The 17175-nt window shown below is 33.5% G+C and overlaps 1 protein-coding gene across 2 annotated transcripts; it reads left to right on the top strand.

The window, feature by feature from the left end:
- The first annotated feature begins 310 nt into the window (after positions 1-310).
- LOC141397013 (very long chain fatty acid elongase 7-like) lies at positions 311-13000 on the top strand. Of its 2 annotated transcripts, none has more exons than XM_073972796.1 (4): positions 311-484; positions 8113-8447; positions 8521-8626; positions 8703-13000. In XM_073972796.1, exons 1-4 carry the CDS (start codon positions 421-423, stop codon positions 9011-9013), a joined length of 816 nt encoding a protein of 271 aa, XP_073828897.1. In that variant the 5' UTR covers positions 311-420; the 3' UTR covers positions 9014-13000. The 2 variants fall into 2 exon arrangements, with proteins under 2 accessions (XP_073828897.1, XP_073828899.1); XM_073972798.1 differs by lacking the exon at positions 311-484 and adding an exon at positions 824-931.
- The last annotated feature ends 4175 nt before the right edge of the window (positions 13001-17175 follow it).

Below are 17175 nucleotides of genomic sequence, written 5' to 3'. Positions count from 1 at the left end.
TGTTCGATCAGCTGCGCATATGCATCTACCTTGATTATTGTGATATGTTTGAAATCAACAAAAAATGAGTGTAAACAACGGATTGTATTTCAGGATTTCGTGAAATCCAGTGGATTTTGGAGCGTAAGTGTAAACTTGGCATTATACTAAAATACGTGCACTTAAAGCAAATACCTGAGAAATTAATTTGAATTTTATAGAAATTGCATATTTATTAGCTGCACTACCACGTGTGGCATATGAATTGAAGAAATTATTACATTGTGCACATATTTTTTCTTAATATAAAGAAAGTAGTTCCTCTTCGGTCGATTTAGTATTATAGTGTTTAGGTTAAACTAGATTTTAGTTATCAGTCTTACAGTGTCAGTTCATTGTGATAGAGGGACAATAAATATTGAAAAAGATATATTGTGCAAAATGAAATTTCTAAGACTTGTGAAAGAAAATACAATTGATGGTGTACTGGAGGGTTTGCGAATAGGCATGTTTATGTCCTTAAATAATATTTTAATTAAGACTTAAGTAGTGAATGAAAAGCCGTGTAAACAATGATGGCAAAAAGTGCATGAAAATGGATTGAAATAATAACTGAATGAATGTTTATTCAAAAAGTCTGTGATAACAAAAATGTGTGGATTTAAGTAGAAGTTTGCTCAGCAAACAGACTTGTGGACTAGTCAAGGGTTAATGTGAAACGTATATTGAAACGTGCACCTATAGTCTGTCGCAAAATTTAGTATGCAGCGCTGAAACCAAAATGTATTAGGAATAAGAAGCACTATGACTTGTTAAAAACAAAAAATAACTAATTTTATTTGATAGACACTATGATAATCTTCTGTGATAATAATGAAAAATGTGTAATAATTGCATACATAAGAAAATGTACGGTTCGAATCCCAAAAAGCCCAAAATTTATGTCGCAAAAGTAAGTATAGAGCGGAGAACCCTTGTGGAAATGTGTAAAAAATTCTTGATATTTTTGAACAAAATATAACCAAATCTTTATTTTAGATCCTCAAGAGGATATTAATTGGTTTTAATGGCAGTTATGGTACTTATAGTAACAAATCCACCTTACACAGGATCGTAAAACCCAGAATAATTAGTCATCTATAGATGGGTGCCGTGACATAACTCCTTGGTTTGAGGGCATATCTCCCAAAGCTCCCCCCCCTAAATTTAAATTTAAGTGATTTTTATACATTTTAGAATTTAAGTGATTTTTTATATAATTTCTATATAATAATGAATTTATATAACTCATAATTGATTAAAAATTTTTAGAAAAAATAAGTACAAAATAAGTAGTTGCCAATACAAATCGAACTGTATTTAAAATTTGCCTTCAAACCTATTTTAAAAGAAAAATTCTGCCTACAGGAAAATACAAAGTAAGAAAATAAAAAGTTTTTGTTCAAATTCGCAAATACTTTCTGAAAAAGGAAAAGCGCCGCAGGTAAAAGTATTTTTAAAAAAATCGCGAATTTTTACAAAAATATTTTCACAATTTAAGATGATAAAAAGTTTTTGTAAAAATGTTCAAATTCATTCGGAAAAAAGAAATTCGCGAAAATATTTAAAAAACGCGCGATTTTTTACAAAATTTTTTTCACAATTTAAGAAGATATATTTTTTTTTTAAATGCTCAAATACTTTCTGAAAAAGGAAATGCGATGCAGTCGAAAATGTGTTTGAAAAAAATCGCTCGATGTTTTACAAACATATTTTCACAATTTAAGAAGATAAAAAGTTTTTGTAAAAATGTTCAAATACTTTCTGAAAGACGAAAAGCGATGCAGTCGAAAATATTTTTTGAAAAAACGCACTATTTTTTACAAAAAATATTTTCACATTTTAGAAAAATAAAAAGTTTTTGTACAAATATTCAAATACTTTCTGAAAAACGAAAAGCGCTGCAGCCGAAAATATTTTTGAAAAACATCCGAGAAACGGAGAAAAATGTATTTGGAAACATAATGAACACGAATAACCTCATTTATTGCCTAAAATTTTGTAATATATCGAAAATTTCCGTGATTTGTATATATTTCGCAGCTTATCTTCAGAACCGTCAAGTTTTTCTTAATGTTATCTTTGGGAAAAATATTCGCTGGAATGTAATACACAATTCTTCAGAACATATTATTGTTGTAAAATTCCTCTATCGCTTTGTTTCTAAAATTTTTTTAACGACAATTTGATAAATATGACAACAATACATTGAAATTTCAAATATGAGAATAAACAGCCTGTGTGAACGTTGTTTGAAATATATTTTGTAGAAAGTATGATAAGAAATACCGCCTAACAACATGAAATAAGTGTTTGACAGTTTCAGAATGTTTTGAAGAATTGCTGAGGACATTATTTGGAAAATTTTTGCTAAAAGCTACTTGGTTCAACTTTCAATAATTTGGCAGTTACTGACCATGATTTCAGAAATTATGTAATCTTTCCTATATTTTATCAATTTTGATGCGCTATATGCGGTTTTCCGTATTTCGTCTGTTTGACATATAAGTTCTACTACTTTAGGACTACAATATTGCTGAAGACCGCAAATCAAAATTCTTATTAGTTTCTGAGATGAAGCACGGATCAATTCAAAAAGAGTCGTTTTAGCCCGGTATAGATGAGGCCATAAAATCCAAACCCGATCTAAAAATACGAAACCCAACTAGGGGTTTTGTAGTCTTAATATGTACTTTCAAAAAATGCCCACTAGAAATTGTTTGCATTTTCAGTGTTGCACAGTGTTATTCTGGGTTTTACGATCCTGTGTAAGCTGGATTTGTTACTATAAGTACTATAACCGCCATTAAAATTAATTAATATCCTCTTGAGGATCTAAAATAAAGATTTGGTTATATTTTGCTCAAAAATATCAAGAATTTTTTACACAGTTCCACAGGGGATCCCCGCTGCATACTTACTTTTGCAATATACATTTTGGGCTTTTTGGGATTCGAACCTTACCAAGTTATAGTGTTTTTCATCCGTAATGTATAGTTCCAGAATCCGAAAAAAACTTCCCAGGTGTAAGCACCTTCCATTTAAAGTTGCTTCAACAGCACCGTGAACAAAGTTCGCATGAATGTTTAACAATGTAAAATATAAAAACTTCTATAACTTAGAATTTTTCATAAATATGCAGGAAATTCCTTCATATAAAATTTAAATAATAGTTTGACCTGCGAAATCAGAACCTATTTGGGGGTTGCTCTACTGGACTAATTGCACTGGGAGTATGTATGTAATATATATATATATATATATATATATATATATATATATATATATATATATAATTGTTCCACAAACATCCCATAAGGGACAAGGGAGACTTCTCTCATATCAATGAGTGCACCCCGATTCATTTTAGCTCAATGATATGGGACCTACAGTTTATTGCCGAGTCCGAACGGCGCACAGAGGGGAAACATAGGCCTAAAGTTGCTCAAAACTCAAAATATGAAAATCGTTTTTTATGAAAAAAATGTTGATAAACGGCAACCAGACTCTTTTCTACATTTGCTATAACCATCCTCGACATTGTAAGATTAACCAATCCGATGCAGCAGTCGATTGAACACAGCCATACTGAAAACAAAAAGTAAATTTTCGAAAACTAAGAAATTAGGTGAACATTAAAATGACATTATTTTCGCGAAAATTTATATTTTTCAAGATTTATTGTTTTTGTACAGTCTCCGAACAAGATTAGCATTTAAAATTTTCAGATTGATTTTAAATTTTTGCTCTTTATAATGGTGATACATATCCTCCTTATGCAAATTTTTTATGATAATTCTTAAGATTACTGCAATTTCAATAGTAAAAAAGTCTATTTCCCCGTCGTTTCCCGACCATAGTTTCTTCTAATGTTTTATGCGCTTGAGTCTCAAATATCAGATTCAATCATAAAAAATTGCGCATATTTGCGCCATTCCGAAAAAATCTAATTTTTCTCAACTAAAATATGAAATATTTTTATATGGTATTGCAAGGTTTACTCACACTAAATTTTGTTCCGCCTTATAACCGGGAGTCTTATTTATCATACTAAACCAACACCTATCAAATATGTTTGCATTATTCAGAAATATTCACGGCTTTTCTCATATGAATTGAGAAAAATTTAATTTAAGTAAGTTTCAAAAAATAAAATTCTGGAATGAAATATATGTATATGGCACTATATATACATTTGTACCGATTTGTTTGAAAATTGGCTCAATGTTTTTTAGGCTGGTTCAGGTTGCATGTGTCAAATTTCAGTGCATTTTTATCTCATATCAGATGCGAATATATATGGAAGCTGCATCCAAATCTGGACCGATTTTCATTATTTTCTATAGGATTAATCCTTGTACAGAAGACATGCTTTGTGCAAAATTGTATATCAATCCGACTATAAATGAGCTTTCTAGGGCTTTTGATCAAATTTTAACACAAATTTCCCCTCTGTGCGGCGTGCCTAAGACACACTTTTGTAGAGAAGTTTTACATGGCTGAAATACTCAGGAAATGTCGCCAACATTACTGAGGGGTATTTTGCCACCGTTGAAAATTGTTTTGATGTTGCCTGGACGGGAAATACCATTGCACCACGGTGGCACCCGGTGGTGGGAGTATGTATGTATATGGGGATTTTATCATAAAATGAAAAATTGGACTGAAAATTCAAAATTCTTTTGGTGGTTTGCCCTTCTGAGCTAATATCATCACCTCCATTTTGAATTGACCACAGCCCATACCAAATCGGTTCGTAATATGGACTTGGGATGTACCGTTATAAGGGCCTGTATTAAAATCTATACTTATATTAAAAATCTTCTGCAGGAAGGTTTTTTACTCCCAAAGAAAACAGAATGCAAATTTTCAGCCAAATCGTTTGGGAAATGTGGCGGAGAAATACCATCGGCCACTGACAAAGAAACAACTAAGTCAAACCAAACACAGCAATTATGCCTAGACAGCGGAATTTTATGCAACCCCTATTTTTGGTCCGATTCATGTCAAATTTTGGACCTGGGCATATTTTTCGCATCTGATTAAATTGCAATCGATACATATGACAACAAATATTTCTGTTTAAAATTCTTTTCAGACAAATAAATAATATAGAGAAATGTATAACCACAGCCTCAACCTTCAAAATACCGAAAATCGGGAGGTATCGTTCTATGGGAGCTATATGAAGGCCTAAACCTAAACCGACAAATTTTAGGAGGAAAGTTGTTTTCTCCAAGGAAGACTTAATACCAAACTTCAGCCATTTTGGCAGGATATTGAGGCCACAACCTTCAAAATACCGGAAATCGGGAGGTACCGTTCTAGGGGGCTATATGAAGACGAGGACCCATATCGAGAAATTTCAGGTGGAAAGTTTTATACCCCCAAGGAAGACTTAATACCAAATTTCAGCCATTTCGAAGGGATATTGAGGACACAACCTTCTAAATACCGGAAATAGGGAGCTACCGTTCTATGGGGGCTATACGAAGACGTAAACCCATGCGGACAAATTTCAGGTATAAAGTTTCATACCCCTAACGAAGACTTAATACCACATTTCAACCATTTCTGTGGGATTTTTAGACCGAGGGTATATACACTTTCATACGGGCAAAACGTGCCTCATCGTAATAATGGTTTTAGACCCCAAGTATGTTTGGACGAAATGTGTTTCAGACATTTTGGAGTCGATTTAGGAATGTCCGTCCGTCTGTCTGTCTGGCTGGTGCGCACGATAACGAACGAATGAAACGATTTAGTCCAAAATTTGGCTTTCGGAATATTTTGTCCAAACTTAGTTTATGTTCGAAGATGGGTTATATCGGTCTACACCTTCCGGTGTAACTCATGAAGGGAGTAACCGATTTGGTCCAAAGTTTGCACATCGTGAAATTTCTACCAAACTTAGATGAAGTTCCAATATGGACTCAATCGGCCCACTCCTTCGGGTACCTCCCACACAAAATTTCGGAAAAGTTCAGTTTAGGGCCTGCTCTCGAATCGCTTTGATTTTTGTTGTAGCAACCTGTATTCACTGCCCCCCATACGAAGGTATGAGTTTCATCAGGGGCAAGTCCATACTTCCCGAGAAAATAGCCTGAAAGGTTCAAAAAACCCCTATGACACCGTGTGTAGTGGTTGGAGCGCAAGATAACTCCCAAAAGGATCTGCCGATTCGATCTAAAATTTGGCCTTCATAATATTTTGTCCAAACTTAGTTTAAGTTTGAAGTCAAGCCATATCAGTTCACTCCTTGAGGTACCTTGATGTTCAAAAATGTTCGGAAAAATTGTGCGCACGATAACTCTTGAAGGGACGGACCGATTTGGTCCATACTTTACGCATCCTAATATATATACCAGATAAATATCAGGTTTGAGTATGGAGTATATTTGCCCATTTCTGCGGGTACCTCCTACACAAAATTTCGGATAAGTTCACTTTAAGACCTGCTCTTGACTAACTTTGATTTCTGTTGAAGCAACGTGCTGTCGCTGTCGCAATTACAACGGTAAAAGTTTTTTCAGTGGCAAGTCCATACTTCTTGGGAAAACAGCCCGAAAGTTGTAAAAAACCCCTAAGCCACCATATGTAGTAGTTGGAGAGCACAATAACTCTCGAACTGATAGACCAATTTGGTCCAAAATTTGTCCTTCGTCATATTTTGTCAAAACTTAGTTTAACTTCTAAAATGGCCCATATCGGTCCTCTCCTTAGGATACCACCCCCACAAAAATTCAACATTTGTGTCAAGTGCAGTTTAGGGTCTGTTCGGAGATCCTTTGGAAATTTATACCGATGATGTACAGCCATATTATGTTTTCCGTGGAAAAGTCCATGCTTCCTGGCATACTGGTCCAACAAGTGTACGATAACCCACTGAAATGACTAGTGGGCGCGGTATCTATCGAAAACATATGACTCTCAAAACAAGATCCACTTCCGTAATGCACTATGTCGGTCCATTCCCTCCTCCGCAAAACTTTTAAACTTTAATCCTAATCCACATTTTTTTCGGCAAGTTCAAATGTCCAATACCATAAATACATTCGATCTGTCCGTAGATGAAAGTTCCAATTCACATAGGCTGAGGGTATATCTCTGTCGGCAAAGCCGACTGACACATTTTTATTTGTTGCATATGGTTTTGCATATGCTCATTTTATGCAAATATGTAAAAATATGTCAAAATATGCACGATATGCAAAAATTTCTGGGCCTAATTCGTTTTATTTTGTGATAAAAAGAGTTTCTTTCTTATCAGATTTCCTCTACGACCATCCTTACTATATATGCATTTGCATAGGATTCCGCTGTCTAATTATGCCGTATATAAAATGTGTTGCTTTAAAATCTGTACGTACCGTAATATGGGACTTTACCAAATCATTGAAATATACGAAACATTTTTAGTAACCAAACTTTTTCATAAAAGACTCGAAATATTAAATTACGTTAAACTAAGTTTGGAAGAAATTTTTGAAAAAGTTTTAGAGTTATCTTGCACAATATCCATTTTAGTATGTGCCGACGGGATTTTGGAGCTTTTGGGTCATTATCTCAGGATTGACTTACTCCGGAAAAATTTTTACTTTTGTAAATAAGGCCGCCAGAACAACCTACTAATGCAAAATATGAAAAAACTCAAACTTTTAATTGTGACCTTGAATTTTTCTACTGAATCGAATTTATCATTCAGGATTCATCGGAAAGGCTATTGGGTTACCTGTCGAACAAAAAACAGAAATTATGAACATATCTTTATCCGTTCAAAAGTTACAGGTTTTTGACGATTCTGGACCACTGTGCCTTTCTTACTTGATTTTTTCCGTTTTCATAGTACGATAACTTCTGATGTTGTTAGGTTATTAGCTTAACGCCCAACCAACGTTGTTATCGTTCTTATGGTGGGGAGCTCAATGTCTAATTGAGATGAAAGAGGTACCAAGATAAGAGAGTATCATTCCATAGTATCAGTCACCTACCTAGATGAATAATTCTTAATATTGCAACAACAAATATTTTCTGATATTTTCAATGGAAAATCATGGTCTTTAAAATTAATATATTTTTTTGTCTTCTTTTTAGATAAACGTGTTACAACGCATCCAATATTTAGTGGTCCATTTTTTATGATATTTACTGTTTCATTATATCTGTATATTGTACGCAAATGGGGACCAAAATTCATGAAAGGCCGTAAGCCGTATAATGTCGATGCTATTATGAAGCTGTACAATGTTATGCAAATCGTTTTGAATGCATTCATATTTTACGAGTCATTACGTTACAGCTACTGGCGATCAGATTTTAGTTTCACATGTCGTGGTTTTGATCCCAATGATATGAACCCTTTGACATTAAAAGGAGCGCGGCCAGCGCTTTTATATTATGTGGCGAAATATTTGGATCTTTTTGATACGGCAAGTAGATCTGGTTTTTCATTAATATTTACAAATAACAAAGATTTAAATTAATGTTTATATTTTTTTGCAGATTTTCTTTTTGCTGCGCAAAAAGTTCAACCAAATTAGTTTTCTACATGTCTATCATCACGCTTTTATGATTTTTGGTACACATTGGGGTCTCAGCGTAACATTTGGTATGTTTACGGATTAGACTGCAATGCAACTGTCGTACTGAAATTAAGCTAATAATTTGTTTGTTGTTTATTCCAGCATCGCATCTTAGTCTCATTGTTGTGCTCAATTCACTCGTCCATGTTGTTATGTACACTTATTATCTCCTAGCTGCCATGAAACTCAACATTGATTTGACGCCGTGGAAAAAGCGAATGACCATTATGCAATTAGTACAATTCGTCACACTATTAGTTCACCAGATATTGCCTTTCATCCACAATCCATGTAACATGCATTATTTACCACTAATATTTGGCTTATCACAAAGTGTGATGATGTTGGTACTGTTTTCGAATTTCTATTATAAATCATATATTTGTACGGATAAAAAGAGAAAACGAACATAATTCCACGGAATATGTTGTGGGGATATGTACGTTTAAATTAACAATTAAATAGCAACAAAAAACTAAAATTTGTAAAGTATTTGCTCTTTTTATGGAATACACAGCAGGCTGGGTCAAAAACCCCTCAATCAAGGCCTACACAATGTTGGCCATACATTATTGTGACTTGATTTTCTTTGTATTTTAAAACACAATAATAATAATTTTTGACAAAAAAAAAACGTAATAATTATTATTGGCCGACCTTGTAATGCCTTGCCCTCAATGTAATGCTGGTTTACATTTCTCGACAACAAATTTAGCCACATGAAATAAAATAAAATGCAACATTTCAAAATATGTCAATTAAATTTAAATATGTATGCTTTTCATAACTTCGTCATATTTTCGACGGCTGTATGACTACCATTATTTTCACTTTCCAAAGACTTACCCTAAAACTTTAGATGATATTAAAAGTTTCCATCATCCTCTTAAAGATCAAAAATTGATTAATGATTTTATTTGGTTCGCATCATTATCAACAGAAACTGAAATGCCAAGCATTGCAGTGATGTTGTTGTTGGCGTTTTTGTATTTTAATATGTGCCATGAAAATTACTAATTTTATCAATTTCAATAAATTTTAAACAGCTCATAAATAACACTAAAAGACATGACATAAACATTCATTTTTATTTATTTTGTTGGCATACAGCCACTGGCTAGTGAGTTGTGAATGAAGAGGTTAAATAAATAGCCAATAAATTAAAGGAGGAAAAAAATAACTATACAATGCCAGGGTGATCTGAAAATCGTAACGGGCGCGTCGCGTTTCTGATTCCGGGGATTGTACTGAGCAACAACGTCCACTAGACCATATGTATACGGTGAAAATCGAGTCTCCCGATATTGATTTGAAGTTTTTAATGCACGTTTTTTGGATATTTTGGCATATAACAGCCAAGCCATTGCACACTGGTCCCAACCTGCGACAAAAATCGAAAAATCGATATCAGCAAATCTCTGCGACAATTCAGCAAATTGTCTCTAAACATATCATATTTTAATATTCATTCCTGTTTTTGTAATTTATAACGGTATTTTAAAAACAAAACAGAAGAAATTGGCATTTACGTTTGGTCTCTTAAAAACTTTAAAAACATCAGTAAGACTGTGACTACTTACAAGGCAAGTAACTCAAAATTTAAAGGATAAAATTATTTTTTACGAAATGGAAAATTTATTACAAGGTTTTCTTATTGCTTTTACATAAAAATTTGGACACATTTTTCGAATAAAATGTGCTGGAAATCACATTTTTATAATACTTTTTTGTTGATATTTTTTCCAAGTTCTAAAAATTTAATTTGAGTTTTACTAACTTCGCCATCCTTCGCCACTCTTTAAATTTTTTGAAGAATGTTTGAAATAGTGTCAAGTTTACAAAAAATTTGGTTCCAGCTGCATACATATATTTGCATTTCCGTGTGTGACATTGTATTTTCAGTTTCTACTTTGTTTTGTGTTTTAATTGTTTCTTTTGGTTTTTTTCTTTAAAGATTTAGACATTTTTGTTTAGGGATTTACTTATGAGTGTATTTTTTTACATTTGTATATTTTTGATATATGTATGATGGTACATATAATATGAAAAAGAAGTAAAAATATAAAGTTCGGTCGCACCGAACTTTACTATATCCCCTACCATGAAATATTCTGACCTCAAATGGAATCATTTGTTTCCTTTTCTGTCCACGATACCAGTCGGAGACGTCTTCTGACCACTAAGAGCTCCGAAAAACAAATTACAACCAATTCGAACCGAAAATGTGGAGCTAAGACCAACATTTTTGGCGCAGAAGGTTTTTGATCAATGAGAACTCCAAATGGCAAATTACAATCAATTCGGGCCGAAAATGTTGATACAATCTTCAAAGTATCTGAAATCGGGAGGAACCGTAATATGAGGGCTATACCGAAACCTGGACCTAAGACCACATTTTTTGGCGCAGAAGGTTTTTGATCATTGAGAACTCCAAATGGCAAGTTACAGCCAATTCGGGCCGAAAATGTTGATAAAATCTTCATAATACCTGAAATCGGGAGGTACCATAATAAGAGGGATATACCGAAATCGGACCTAAGACCACAATTTTTGGCGCAGAAGGTTTTTGACCATGGGGAACCCAAATATCAAAGTACAACCAATTAGGGCCATAAATGTAGATAAAAGCTTCAAAATACCTGAAATCGGGTGGTACCGCTACATGGGGGCTATAGGAAAAAGTGGACCCATATTGACGATTTTTTGCTTATATTTAGCATATACTGAAGAAATCCGATTGATCCAACGATTATAACTATTTTTGTCGCACCTTCCTATACAAGTGGGACCACTGTGCATTGTGATTTCACCGTAGACATATGCTGTAGCAGACTTTTTGCTCAGTAAAATCCCAGGAATCAGAAATGCGATTCGCCCATTAAGGTTTTTTTCTTCCATACAAATAGCCCCGGCCTAATGTGTACAAAGCCTGTGAGTTGAAAAACTGAATTCAAACTAAATAGAACGGGCTAAAAACACCAGTACGCAAACATCTTTTTCAAAAAAAAATGTCGAAAAATTGATATACTCGATTGGTTGTTTGGTTTGCTTTAAAAATGAATGAAACAGTTTCATTAAATAAATGAAAGAGTTTCATTGAATTAATGAAACATTTTTGAAATTCCTTTTTGCGTTCTGCATTCTTTGTAAATCTGTTAAGTTATAAAATTTGTCTTCTAATTATTTTGTCTCTATTAAACAAATTAAATTTTTGACAATCATAAAAAGAACACATTTATATATTACCTACATACATATGTATAGAATCACATGCATAAATATGTATGCATGAATATTTGCCAAAACTAGCAGAAACGTCATCAACTGTACAAAAATTCGCTACTGTCGCCGATTGGCGTTGGAATACATAAATATCCATTCGCATTAAAAAGAATGCTCTTCTCAGCTCTTTTTTATTGTTTGTATTGTCGTTCATTGAAGTCCATTTGTGGTTGTGTGTGAGTATTTAACAAGCAGAAAAAACACTTGTTGGCAAAACAACCACCGATTTCTTAGCTACATCAAACGATGTTCAAGAACATTGTTTTAGTTTGCGCTAAACCACAGTCAAGTGTGGATGAAAAAAAAGCTTTTTTACGTCTGGTGTTTTCAGCTTTAAAAAATGTGATGTGTTTAACATGAAAAGAAAATGTAAATATTATTTTTTAGGTGCTCAGTTGTTCTTTTAAGTGAATTTTCATTTATATTTTTCTTGTAATGGAAGCATTCAATAGAAAATCTAAAGATGAGTGGAATGGCGGAGAAACGGTTACCATTGGCCAACGAAGCATCCCTCACTTAGAAAAAGAAAATGTTGTATTGTTATATAGTTTTCTGTCCAACGGCAAAAGTTAAAGGTAAGTTAATGGTTAGAAAGAAAACCAGATAAATTACTTAAAATTGTTTTATGGTTTTCAATTTTGCTTACAGATGCCAACGCTCAAAAGGATAATTAACTTCGCTGAAAGTAGGAATGAAGTGTTTAATAATGTGAAATGAAAATTCAAATATTGGTTAAATTATTTTTTGTAGTTTTTATGTGTTCGTTTATTTACTTTTTTTAATTTTCATTTATAGTTGCAATGGAAATAAAAAATAGAAAATCCAATGATCAGTGGAATTACGGAGACTGTCCGTGGCCAATGAAGCACTACTCCCTTAAGAAAAAAATTCTGTATCCTAACATCGTGGACGTACACAGGGGATGACTCAGCGACAAAAGTTGGATGTAAGCTATTGTTTAGAAACCCAGTCAATTTGTAGGCAATTTGTTTATTGTTTCAATTTTACTTACAGATGACAACGCCCAATACTATCATTAATGTGCTTAATACCTGATGTATTAAATATGACTTGTTGTATTAATGGTCAAAACTAATTGCAATAAAATGAAATAAACATATTTAGTATTGACTTCATTTTTGTTCATTACGTGATTATGAAATGTCTTCAAAACATGAATGAAATCCTACGTTGTATCAATGAAATTTGTCATTGATTTTGAAACAACGTAAGGCTTCATTGCATAAATGAAGAAGTGTCATTACAACAATGAAAGTATTTCATTGCATTGATGAAAAAGTTTCATAACATTAATGAAGGAGTTTCATTGCATTAATGAAAAGTTTCATTGCATTAACGGAAAAGTTTCATTGCATCAATGAAGAAGTTTCATTGCATTAATGAACAATTTCGTTAATTTTACTTCAATGAAACTTTATTCATTTATTCAATGAAGCTCTACGTTGGTTCAAAATCAGTGACAAATTTCATTGGTACAACGTTCATTCATATTACTGGTTTTTTCTTTCAGTGTACGTCGGAAACTATAGGAAAAATGGAGTAAAATGGCACTTAATATTTTTTATTTTCTCATCCTGTTGACCTTTTAAAGGATATTCAAATTTCAAAGGATAAATTATTGCATTCAAGGATAACAAGGACATCAAAAATGTCCTTGAATAATTAAATACTAAAAAATGCTTTGAAAACATCCTGCATTTTTGTCAAAAAAAATATATGTTTATATCTTTTATGTAGTGCAACACTTCCCGAAATTTCAATATCCTAGGTTTGAAAGTTATATTTTAATAAATATTTACATGAAAAGAAGTATCTTCGTGCGACACGAATAAATTTAAAAAAAAACATGTAACAATCAGTCGGCTTAGCCGACAGAAATATACCCTCAGCCTGTGTGAATTGAAACACTTTTTCCCACAAAACGTATATATTTAAGGGTGTTTTAAAATTTTGGACGTATGAACCGAAAAATATGGATATGGATAGAAGCTAAAAAGTTTTCCGGGAAAGGTATATAGAGGAATGGACCGACATAGTCCATTTTGGAAGTGGGTCTTATTTTGGGTGTCATTCCCCTCGATAGACGTCGCGACCACCTGTCGTTTCAGTTGGTCACCATATAATTCTGAGGGTTTGGACCAATATACCAGAGCAGGTCTAAAAGTGAACTTATCCAAAATTTTGTATGGGAGGTACCCGAAGGAGTGGACAAATATAGTCCATATTCGAACCTTATATATATTTGGTAGATATATTAGGATGTGTCATTACCATCAATGGATATTATGCGCACAATTTTTCCGAAAATTTATGAACTCATGGGAGGGAGGTACCTGAAGGAGTGGACTGATATGGCTTATCTTCGATCTTAAACTAAGTTTGGGCAAATATTACGAAGACCAAATTTTGGACCGAATCGGCAGATCCGTTCGTTTCGTGCGCACCAGCCAGGCAGACAGACAGACGGACGGACATTGCTAAATCGACTTCAAATTGTCTGAAACGGATTTCGTCCAAACATACTTAAGGTCTAAAACCATTGTTTCGACGAGGCACATTTTGCCCGTATGAAGGTGTATATACCCTTGTTAGCATAAATGCTGAGGGTATAATTACGAACAAACCATATTCTGAAACCGCAGCTTGATAAAATACCAAAAATATGAAGACAAGCGTCCCGGCGTTTTTCCCCGTCACTTCCACTTTACCGTCTCTACATAGTTCGTATGTTCTAGAAACATGTTTATTGATATCCAAGGAATATTTCTGTAGAACAATCCCTAGAAAAATTATAAAGGAAATTTGACCTTGCAGGTTTCGACCTTGAAGATGTGGTTTGGTGGATTGTTCAGAATTAGTTCTTTAAGTCAAAAGCTACACACGGTGCGCCTTAACTAACTATAAATGAAAGGTGTTTACACCTGGGAAGTTTTTGCGGATTCTGAAACTACAATGTTCATAAATCAGAAAAATCAAAAAACTAAAAATCGTAGAAGGGATTTTGAAAAAAAAAAATCGCGGTCAAAGATCACATTTTTTGGGTTTGTTTAGGTTTTCACAATTTAGCTTGGAAGCCACAAGTCTTATCGGAATGGGATTAAAGAAAATATAGCAGTGAAAATGCTCTACAAGATTGGTCTTTTGTTATATTTTCGTACTTTTTACCATTTTTGAGATATAGAACTTCAAATTGGGACAAGGCACTGAATGTATCGCTTCCTTATAAAAAACCGTATATGACGGTGCGCCTTAACTAAATTTTAATGAAAACCGCTGGGAAATTTTGGCGGATATTGAAACAGCAATGCTCATAGATGAGAAAAAATCCAAAAACCAGAAAAAATCGAGGTTTTCACGATTTTGCTTGGAAACGGCAAGTCCTATCGAAAAGGGAGCAAGGAAAATATTGTAGAGCATTTTCACTGCTACAACATTTTCTTCAGTCCCATTTCGATGGGTCTTGCGGTTTCGAAGCAAAGTTGGATCGATATGCGATCATTTCGAGGAGCAAACATTGACTCGGGTAACTAACTTGTTGCAGTAAAGGCACGTAGCGGTCTAAGCGTAGCAAATAAAGTACGAACAGGCACAAGACGGAAATTGAACATCGGTAAGCTGCAATCAAAACAGATAGCCACAGCATATTCCACTCGACTGGCCCAATTGCTGAATCAAAGCACTTATAGTCCCGATAACATATTAGCACAGTTGCAAGGTATTGTATTGCCCACTCCATGCAAACAGCCGCAAAATCCATACTTGTGTACCATAGACCTCCACCTAGGAAACCATGTTGTGAACAGGAGTATCATGTTGCTATCGAAGAGAAAATAGCGGCATACAGAGCTATTTTACAATCAGTAGCAACACGTAGACACGATATCGAGAGATATCTGGAGAAATGGAAAGATGATAAACATCTTTTCCACAGGCACATCCTGTTGTAGAGAGCAGAGAAGTAATTTTTAACTGATGCATATAGTGTGCTCCACCGACGTAGCAAGGGGTGAGAGGGGGGGGGGGGGGCGGGACCCGAAATGATTTTCGTTCCCATAGGATATTAGCTTATGTTACACATTTTTTTAATTTGTTACTAAAATTTTAAACAGTTTTAATTTTTTTAAGAAATATGTAAAGTATTTGGATGAAGTATTACAGAGAAATATTTAACTACATTGGTATAATTAGGGTCACTGTTGTATGTGTTCTTTTACTATCTGATGGAGTTGAAAACGCAAAATAAGCCTTTTGGAGGCATTAAAAATATAATTTTTACATTGAAAGTTAATGCCAAGAAGCTCCTCCTTGAAATTCAATCATCACTTTTAACTTTAAGTTAAGCGGAACGCTATAAATCTGTTCGGTAAATCCAAAATATAACAAAAGAAGACTTGTAATAATGGGGGTTATTGTCCAACATATTTGAAAGTATAAAAATAATGAACACTTTAGGATTTTTGAGCACTTTTCTGCATAGTTCTTGTTACGTTTTAAGGTGTTGTTTAAGCGTTTAATCGTAATTTTACGCTGACTGTAAATGTTACTGAGTTCAGAACAAGACGTTTTTTTTATTTATTGAACGTTTCTAGAAAAACATTCTTGCGATCTTTTGTTTTTGAAACTTTTGATAAGAGCAATAAGTACATAGTTTCTAACATAAGTATATTCCTTATTGTGTTTGAAATTTGCAACAAAAAACTATATCGACCATTCTTTATGAAAAAATTTCTATTCCACCACAGTGTCGTCCGTTAAGATTATTGAAACTCGTCTCTTCCTACAAATTAGTATATGTCTATTGTACAAAAAAGTATTTTTCCGTCGTATTTTTATGTTTTGTTCCATCTTTCGAATGTTAATAAAATCAAGATTATTGAGATTGAGGTCAATGTTTATATATTATTTATTGCATATTATATCAAACTAACTGAACCCGGTGCGCTTTTTTAATATTTTAACGTATAAATATAGGAGATATGAAGGCGTTCTCTACCTATTCAGGGCTGTTTTGCAGCTGCTGTGGTATTTTAGTATGTTACAGGAGGTAACACTCCTCCTAAAGCCTTTTCGACTATAAGTATGCCTACGGTAGTTATATACTCTTACAGTATTAATTTCTCTTTATTTGTACAGATTGGATTTGGAGTAAATAAAATTAAGAATAGAACCAGGTTTGTGAACCTTAGGTTTGAGTATAGTTGTAATTTATTTTATAAATTGGACTTATTATTTCCAGGTCATATACATATTAACATATTGTGATATCTTAAAT

This window comes from Musca autumnalis, unplaced genomic scaffold, assembly GCF_047663935.1.
Source record: "Musca autumnalis isolate F117 unplaced genomic scaffold, ASM4766393v1 scaffold_3, whole genome shotgun sequence".
In the NCBI taxonomy this organism is placed as follows: domain Eukaryota; kingdom Metazoa; phylum Arthropoda; class Insecta; order Diptera; family Muscidae; genus Musca; species Musca autumnalis.
Note: the sequence above shows the minus strand (reverse complement) of the source record. Positions and strands in the feature narration are given on the sequence as shown.

Coding starts and splice junctions, on each gene's coding strand:
- LOC141397013 (XM_073972796.1), top strand. CDS start 421: ATGAAATTTCTAAGACTTGTGAAAGAAAATACAATTGATGGTGTACTG. Junction 485..8,112: donor ACTGGAGGGTTTGCGAATAG/GCATGTTTATGT, acceptor TCTTCTTTTTAG/ATAAACGTGTTACAACGCAT. Junction 8,448..8,520: donor ATTTGGATCTTTTTGATACG/GCAAGTAGATCT, acceptor ATTTTTTTGCAG/ATTTTCTTTTTGCTGCGCAA.